General features: G+C 38.1%; 1 protein-coding gene across 1 annotated transcript in view; it reads left to right on the top strand.

Moving 5' to 3' along the window:
- Positions 1-6,865, top strand: part of BTF3 (basic transcription factor 3) — a 16,500-nt gene extending 9,635 nt beyond the window's left edge. Inside the window, exons 3-7 of the mRNA XM_008638615.2 lie at positions 2,766-2,804; positions 2,954-3,067; positions 3,252-3,453; positions 5,919-5,975; positions 6,507-6,865. Coding sequence (XP_008636837.2) covers positions 2,766-2,804; positions 2,954-3,067; positions 3,252-3,453; positions 5,919-5,975; positions 6,507-6,553 — 459 coding nt within the window. The 3' untranslated portion in view covers positions 6,554-6,865. The remainder of the gene's footprint in view (positions 1-2,765; positions 2,805-2,953; positions 3,068-3,251; positions 3,454-5,918; positions 5,976-6,506) is intronic.
- Positions 6,866-8,667: the final 1,802 nt, after the last annotated feature.

Below are 8,667 nucleotides of genomic sequence, written 5' to 3'. Positions count from 1 at the left end.
ATTTCCAGCCGTTTCTCTTTGTGGATGTTATGTTAGAGCAGCCTTAATATTCTATATTAAGGCAAATGGGAATCTCATCTTTTGCAAGGTCAAGTGCAAGGTGCTGCACCTGGGTCAGGGCAACCCCTGGTATCAACACAGGCTGGGGGATGAACAGATCAGAGCAGAAAGACTTGGGGGTGCTGGTGGGTGAGAGGCTGGACATGACCCAGCCATGGGCACTCACAGCCCAGAGTGCCAAATGTGTCCTGGGCTGCATCCAAAGCAGCGTGGGCAGCAGGGCCAGGGAGGAGCCCTGCCCCTCTGCTGTGGTGAGACCCCACCTGCAGTGCTGCATCCAGCTCTGGGGTCCCAGCACGGGAAGGACATGGACATGCTGGAGCAAGTCCAGAGAAGGGACAGTGAGTTGATTAGAGGGCTGGAGTTTCTCTCCTGTCAGAAGAGTCTGAGGGAATTGGGACTGGTCAGCTTGCAAAAGAGGAGGTGTTGGGGTAATGTAACTATGGTCTCCTAGTACATGAAGGGAGCCTACAGGAAAGATGCATCAAGACTATTTACAAGAGCATGTAGTGACAGGACAAGGGAGAATGGGTTTAACTTGAAAGTAGGTTTGGATTGGATATTAGGAAAAATTCTTTACTGTGGGACTGGTCAGGCACTGGAACAGATTGCCCAGAGTAGCTGTGGATGCCACATCCGTGGGAGTGCTGCGTTGGATGTGACTCCGAGTAACCTGGTCTAGTTGAAGGTATCCCTGCCCGTGGCAGGAGGGTTGGAACTAGATGATCTTTGTAGTCCCCTTCTAGCCATTCCATGAAAATTGTATGGGCTGTTTTAGATGTATGGGATTTGAAGTGAGTAGACCTTACAGCGAGTGAGGTTGGGTATAGTTTTCATAACAGATCATCGAGAGTTGTTACAGACTTATCAGAAATACTTAGGGTGCTAAAGGCAGTTTTTTTGCCTTTCTGCACGAAGCTGGAAATTCTATGCTTGTCAGACTTACGTAATTGTAGACTAATATAATCAGAACAATTTTTGTTTTGCTGCATCTGAATATATGTAGTTGTGTGTTTACTTATGATCTGAGAAAAGTATGTTTAATATAGTCATATGGCAGTAAACATTTTAATTACAGTGTCAGTCTTAATTCAGGAACTTATTAGGAATCTTTTGTACCTGGGGGAGTATACACAATGTTCTAGAATACAAATTACTTAACAGAACTCTTCCAGACAGAGTTTCCAGGAGCTTTCATTTCTGTGCTGATTTTTAAATTTTTTTTTTGCCAGTTGCTGGAGATTCAGGCAGCCTTAAAACAGGGTTTATATAGTAATTACTGCCTCAGTGATTTTTGTATATTCTTTGTTAATGGTTAATTAGAGAACTCCTGTATTATATTGCTGATTGTATGCATGTTGACCAGTGTGTGTTTATTGACTATAAAGGCTTTTAATGTTAATCATATAAGATTATAGCTCTTGCAGTTTACTGGTCAATACAAGGCTTTTAAAGGCATTAAGCAAAGCTTGGAATGGTCATTTAGTTTTAAAATTGGCCTGTGAAATACTTGGAATGCTTGAACCTGCCTTACTTTATAACGGAAAATTATTCCTGGGATTCTTTATGGCATTGTTGCCATGTAAGTTGAGACGGGTGTGGAGGAGGTACATATTCCTCCATATCCCTTGATTCAAGACGTCATATTTTGAAATTTACTGAGAGTTCTTTTTTCCAGAGTGACTTAGCATATACCTTACCTAGCTCAAATCATGAGTAGACAAGGCACTAAAATGAGGCATTTCTACTATATTTAGTAGTTTCCAAACCACTGTGTATACTTACCTGACAGTAACAGGGTGTGAATATCAAGCTTTCTAGACAAAAACCTAAATGTTTGGGCTGTAGTCTTTCAAGTGTTAGTTTCATACAAATTTGTCACTAATGTTCCTCATTGTTGGTAACAGAATTATGTTAGAGTTGTTAGTGTCCAGCCAGCTTTCAAACTTCTGACAGTAAACTGAAAAGGAATTGCAGCTATTTATATGGCTGGGCAGCAACGCCTTCTCTTATTATTAGCATGTGGTAGATGAGCAGCTGGAGTGGGAGGACTTAGATTAGTAGTTACATTATGTCAAAAAGTAGCTTAGTTTCACTTCTTCATGTATACATTTTATGTCAGATTTTCGTGAACCCTTATGGCTGAGCAAGGAAGTATAGAATGACATTTTCTACTTTTTCATAGAAACAGATATGTTCTAATGTGGGACATTTACTTCCCTGGAGAAGTCTAGAGCTCTGGGTCTGTAGGGCAACTTAACCTTTGCTTATTTGGTTTCTAAACAGGGTTGGTCTGGAACACTACATAGAAGTATTTTAATAAATGTGTATATGAAATATTTTGGAAAAGTAGTCATTCTTCAAATATGTAAGTCCATCAGAGGAGAGATGGGTATTTAGAATAAAAATGTAGTATTTTGACTTTTCTCATATTCATTTGTTAATGATGTGTTCATAGCTTTATGGCCTCTGACTGTTACCAGAGTTTGGCTGTAATTTAAGAAAGATGATCTAAGGAAAAACTAGTAACTTTTGGAAATTGCTTAAAACTGTTCGTTCTTCAGGTTTGCGTCTTGTGATAACTTGGGATAACAAGGGTAAATTTGCAACTTTCCTTTTCTAAGATGCTGCAGTAAACCATGAAATTGTGGAATAAATGTTTTCTGATGCATTGCTTCCTGAAACACATGCAAATCTTGCCTTAGTGCGAGAGAAAGACAGCCGCAGTGCAGTTGGGTGGCAGGGTTGCATGCACTGAAACACAGGAGCAGAACTTTATATGTTAAGTTGATTTGTAGATACCGTAAAGTAGTTATACAGCTGTTAGGATTAGAGTTTGGGGAACTACATACGTTTTAACTTGTAATTTTTTTTTTTTTTTTTTTTTGCAAAGGGTACTGCCCGCAGAAAGAAGAAGGTTGTTCACAGAACAGCTACAGCAGATGATAAAAAACTTCAGTTTTCGTTGAAGAAATTGGGAGTCAACAATATTTCTGGAATTGAAGAGGTAATTGTTTCAAAGAAAAAAAATTCTATCTATAAATAGAAAATGTATTAAAATCTATTTTCTGCTAAGTAATGTCTGTAAATTATCAATAGTTCTTCATGGAGTTTTAAGAACTTTGATTTCTTGTTAAGTTGAAAAATCCTGCTAAACTGCTTCAAATGCTGGATTTTTTTTTTTCTTGCAGGTAAACATGTTTACCAATCAAGGAACAGTCATTCACTTCAATAACCCAAAAGTTCAGGCATCTCTGGCTGCTAACACTTTCACTATCACTGGCCATGCTGAGACAAAGCAGCTGACAGAAATGCTGCCTAGCATCCTAAACCAGCTTGGAGCTGACAGTCTGACTAGCCTCAGGAGATTGGCAGAAGCCCTACCCAAGCAATGTAAGTTGAAACTTGAATGTGTTTCATGCTGGCAGCTGACATGAGGCTTATTTGTGTAGCAGCAGTGACATTCCGTGCACTCTTGTTGTCTGCAAGCACGTTATAAAATGCTTATAAAGAAATCAAACTCTCTAAAATCAATTTTATTTGTAGCTCAAATCCAATGGTAATTATGACTCAGTAAAGCAAAGTTACGTGTTAGCATATCTTGTAGCTGGGGTAGCACTGGAAAACTGTAGCCAGACTTGATTTTCTGGTAGTTTTCTTCTTGATGTGGCTTCCATATTTTGACATACTTTGTTCATTAAAGCTAGGTGGATTAATAACTCTGTAAGAGTTAGGTTTTAAAGAAAGATAAGCTTGGAGTACATCTCTTTTGACACTTTGAATGGAAACATAAGTGATGGGGAAAGGAACTTAACAGATATCTATCTTGCAATTGCTTTTCTCCCTCACAGGTGTGGTGAAGGTATTTCTCACATTGGCTTTTTGATAATTAGGAAGGAATTACAGGGTATTTATAAGGAAGTACATTATGATTTCAGGATGTGTAGAACAGTGTAGAGAATAGGGCTGACATGAGCATTAAGCTAGATGCACCAACTTCCTATTCCATACTTAAAGTAGTAAAAAAACTCGAACATTTGTTCCTTCTAAAACTGGTAAAAGTAGAGGAGGGACTTAAATTTGTAGTGTTTGAAAAAGGTGCTGCTGCTACAGGATGAGAATTAGGAGTGAAAGGCTTGTTGGCACTGGGAACATTCCTTTTGTCTTGTGTGTACAGTCTTCCTACTTTCTGAAGTATCTTAAGGCCATTCCTTTCAAGGGACAGCTTAAACATGGAAAAAATGAGACAATAGCATTGTGTCCAGTTTTCAGCAGTTCTAACTTGATTGTTAATTTTTTTTCTTCCTCTCCTTTGTTGCCAACAAAACAGCCTCTATTTACATTTCTAAAGTTGGTGATACTCTCCTGTCAACTTTGCAATGAAAAAATTTTTGCTAGAAGTAGTCTTCAAGATGTGGGGTAAATTATTCTTTATCATGGTCATCAAATCCTTTCTTCGAATGTCACCTGTGTGACTTCATTTTGATAGTAGAAGGGCTTGAAAGAAAAAAGTACTTGAAGGATTTAGAATGACTGCTGAAGTTCTGTCCTGTTATAACAATGTGGTTATATTCTAAATTAAATTGTGCAGTTTTAGAAAGAGGGAAGCTTGTTTGAAGTGATTGCTTTTTATGATCTAGTAAATGGCTATTTCTTTCTATTAAGAGTGGATGCCAGACTAGTTGCACAAAACTTTTTATTCAGCATTGTCAGCTAGATTTGGAAGCCTAACATCAGTGAGTGGAGGAGCACCTGTGATGATTGCAGGTGCTAAAGTAAACTTGGACTGCTCTTGGGAATGAGAGAGAATGCAGGTAGTATAAGAGGAGATAACATGGTTTGCTTTTAAAATGTCACTTTTAACATTAAGATGCACTTAAGATTTAACAACTTTCTGCTGCTTATAAAAAAAAATAAAGGTTAGTGATGTCCTTGTCCCAAGCCTTTTCGAAAGAAAGTTTATGCATTTCTGAGTTCTGGTTCTCTAGAAGTTAATGTACAGGTGTAAATAAGAGCCCATCTTTTTTCCTCGTGCTTTTTTTTAAAAACCGAGAGGGATTAATTAGAATAAAATTGAGGTAGTAGAGAGTATGAGACAGCTTACCGTTGACAATACAGCTAAGAATAGTTGCAGAGGAGTGGCACAGGCACCCAGCCGCGTGCGTAGCATTATACTGCAGGTGCTCACTGGTCTGCTGCAGTGGAGAGGGTTAAGTCTCACTACCTCTGTCAAATACAATGGGAATGGTTAAAGAAATTACTGAGTCAGCAAACATGTGGACTAGGACACTAGGTCACCTCAGCCACTAAGGAGTGTAGAGCTGTGTGTCCAGTTCCATATTCTGACTGTGCCAGGGAACAGTAATACCTTTTAAGTACTTCTTCTAGTTGTGTGTCTGCTTGCAACTTCACAATTACAGCTTGGCTTTCTTTGGATATGTAGGATAATAAGATCCTTTGTATTCCTTAAAAACTGATGATGTAAGATATGTAAATTCAGGAGCCATGTGGTAGTCCGTAAACTAACCTACTTTCAGGAAAAACTGGTAAAATCAATCCCTTGTATTTGGAAACTATTATCATGCAGGGCACTCAGTATACCTAGATAGAAGATGTTGACTAGTAAGCTGTTTAGCATGCATCTTCTAATTTCGCTGCTAGGCTGTTGGAGCATTATCAGTAACAAAGGGAATGTGAACTTCCTACATTAGCTAAAGATTTTTATTCACAGAATTGGATAAAGCATTGCAGCTTAGCTCAGAATCTTTGATAATGTTTTCAAAAACACAAAGCTAAACAGCAAATCAAAATGCCTATGGTGAGCTTGAATGAAGCTTTTGATATACTTGCTCTTGCAGCTGTGGACGGAAAAGCACCACTTGCTACTGGTGAAGACGATGATGATGAAGTTCCAGGTAAGAACAAACGTGGTGGAGGAAAAGGAAGTGAATTTTGTGGAGAGATCTTACACATAGCACAAGATCAGGCCAGGGATGATAAGAGCGTTGTCTAGTTGCTGTCACAGGATTTCTGTGGGCAGATGATTTCATTAATTTCAGATACCATGAGAGACTTAGCAGTCTGAGCTAGCATTTTGGTTCTATGCTGAAGTAACAGCTATGACTGAGATCAGTGTTTAATATTCCATAAGAAATGACATTGTCAGAATCACTTGCCCAGTTGTGGTTATAATGAAGTTAAATGCTTTTAGGATTCTTTATCTTAGGATAATGCTTTTTAATGAACCATCCAGAATATCCTTGGTTGAGCAAGGAGGATGAACCTTGAAGCTCTTAAAAATTATTTGGTCTCTATTTTACAAGCTGAAAGTTTTTATGGTGTAAAAACTTGATATGAAGTAGAACTTTGGAAGAAAATTCAAACCCAAAATATTTGGCAAAGGGGAAGTGGGTCAAACTTTAATTCCAACAATCTTCTTTTTCTAGATCTTGTTGAAAACTTCGATGAAGCTTCAAAGAATGAGGCAAACTGAACTGTCACCTCCTGAATAAAATTAAAACTTGAAAAAGCTACATGGAGCTGCTATTTTATATTGTGACTGCCTTGATTTTATTTCCTGATGAGATCTCAAGATCTGTGATATTTGGAAACTTGTTGAATCTGCAGCTCGTTAGTTACTGCTTGTACACAATATTATTTTTGTGGCCCAATTGAACAAACCTATGCTTTGAAATAAGTCAGATTGCTAACAAATTTCTGCCTAGACACATTTTTTCAGTAACTTGTATACAAGCAAACACTCATCTTTAATGAACTTTGGCATACAATAAAAATATAAAACAAAGTTTCTGGTGTGACTTTTTGTCAGAATATCAGGGACAAAAATGGCCGTAAATATTAAACAATTTTAAAAGGTTTTGCTTTTCTGCAGAGCATCTTCCTTTTGCTGTGTTAAAAAGCTGGCTCCTGAGAAAAAACTTTCTGTCCATAATGAAACGGTTTGGACTTTAATTGGTGAATTTTTGGTGTTTGCAGGTTAGAGCTAGGGAGGCTGTAAGTCACTTTGTAACCTACTGAATTTAAGCAGTAGAATTGTATTTTAGCAACAGTTGCTGGTGTCTTAATAAAACAAAACTTGCAAGTTGAGGAAGAATTTTTACTTGCCAGCTGCTTGCTGCTGTTCTTCATGGCCTTGGGGAGCTACATGTGAATGTTAAATTTTTATCTTCCGTATATTTGCAGGGCATAGCTGTTCAATGAGTTAAACAATAGTTTACTGTTTTAATTTTACTTACCTAAAACCATCAGTTATGTGGGGAAGTGGAGGATAGAGGGAGAAGCCTTAATAGAATTGATAGTGGCTCTTAATTAAATCTGTATTTACCAGCTTCAGATCTATTAACTAATGATTTGAATGTTTCAGGAATATGGTCTTTTTATTGCTTTTTGGGCTTTTTGTTATGTTTCAGAGAAAAAGATAACTTTCTAGGGCACAAGAAAGACTTTTTAAATTCCGTTCTGACCTCAGCTAGAGTTTCCAGGGGTGAGAGCTAAATTTTATGTTTGTGAATCATTGATATTAATGATAGATCAGAACACTTGCAAAACAGAAGGTAAGCTAGGGATAGAAGAGCACTCAGCTACCAGCCTTCTAAGGTTGTTTCTGGAGCGCATACTTCAGGAAGTGTAGATTCACTGTGACTTGTCGAGGAAAAAATTCAGGGTAAGACTTTGCTATAGCCATAGAAAACTCTCCGTGTGCCTGGGAAAGGGTGGGTCTGTGTCTGACTTGCCAAGCCTGTTTATCATGGTGTATCTCATTGCTCTTTGGAAACAGTTGAGGAACTTGTTCAAGCCCTAAAACTCCTGTGGTTTGAGGTAAGACAGCAGACTAATGTGAGCATGACATGGCTGAAGTCAGGAGCAAGAACTCTGAGTAATGATCTCGGAGCACTTGTCCTTGATTTACAAGTACTTTATTAGTAAACTATACTTGTAGCATTGAATTAGCTAAAGTGCATTCATTGAATTGTGGGAATAAGGCCATGTGGATAAGGCTATGTGAATTTGACTTCTGAAATGAGGATGGCAAATGTAATTGCTGTGTATAAGGTAAAAACTAAGTTCTGCAGAGTAGTTTGCCAAACTTCTGTGACCTGTTGAATCAATAAATGGCATGCTGGATTTTTATCAATGTTTTACCTATTCTGTGATTCAGATATGCTAGTCCTCATAAATACTTGCTTTTAGCCATTGTAGCCCTTGCTAATGAAATACTTTCTGTCTTGTGAAGTAACTTAGTGCCTTGCTCAGACGTTCTAGACAGTGTTAGCCTTTTCCCCTCTAACAGACATACATTTGGTGCTTAAAAAATAAAATCCTTACTAAAGCAGTGTCTTTGAAGTGCAAAGTAAGGCTAATCTAGTGATACACAGCCATGTGACACATGCCTGTGGAATGCTGTGTGCAAGGTATGCTCGAAGTACACTCCCAGTCAGGAAATACTAGCATAATCTGCATCTCCAGACTCAGACTGAGGATAAACGTATGAGCAAAATATGTTCTTGACTATAGCAGAGTCTAAATGCAAGTGAAGTACCTATCTTGTAAGGTTGCAGTAGTCTTCATCTTTAACTTAGTTCAGTC

This window comes from Corvus brachyrhynchos, unplaced genomic scaffold (assembly GCF_000691975.1).
Source record: "Corvus brachyrhynchos isolate BGI_N302 unplaced genomic scaffold, ASM69197v1 scaffold467, whole genome shotgun sequence".
Classification (NCBI taxonomy): Eukaryota; Metazoa; Chordata; class Aves; order Passeriformes; family Corvidae; genus Corvus; species Corvus brachyrhynchos.
Note: the sequence above shows the minus strand (reverse complement) of the source record. Positions and strands in the feature narration are given on the sequence as shown.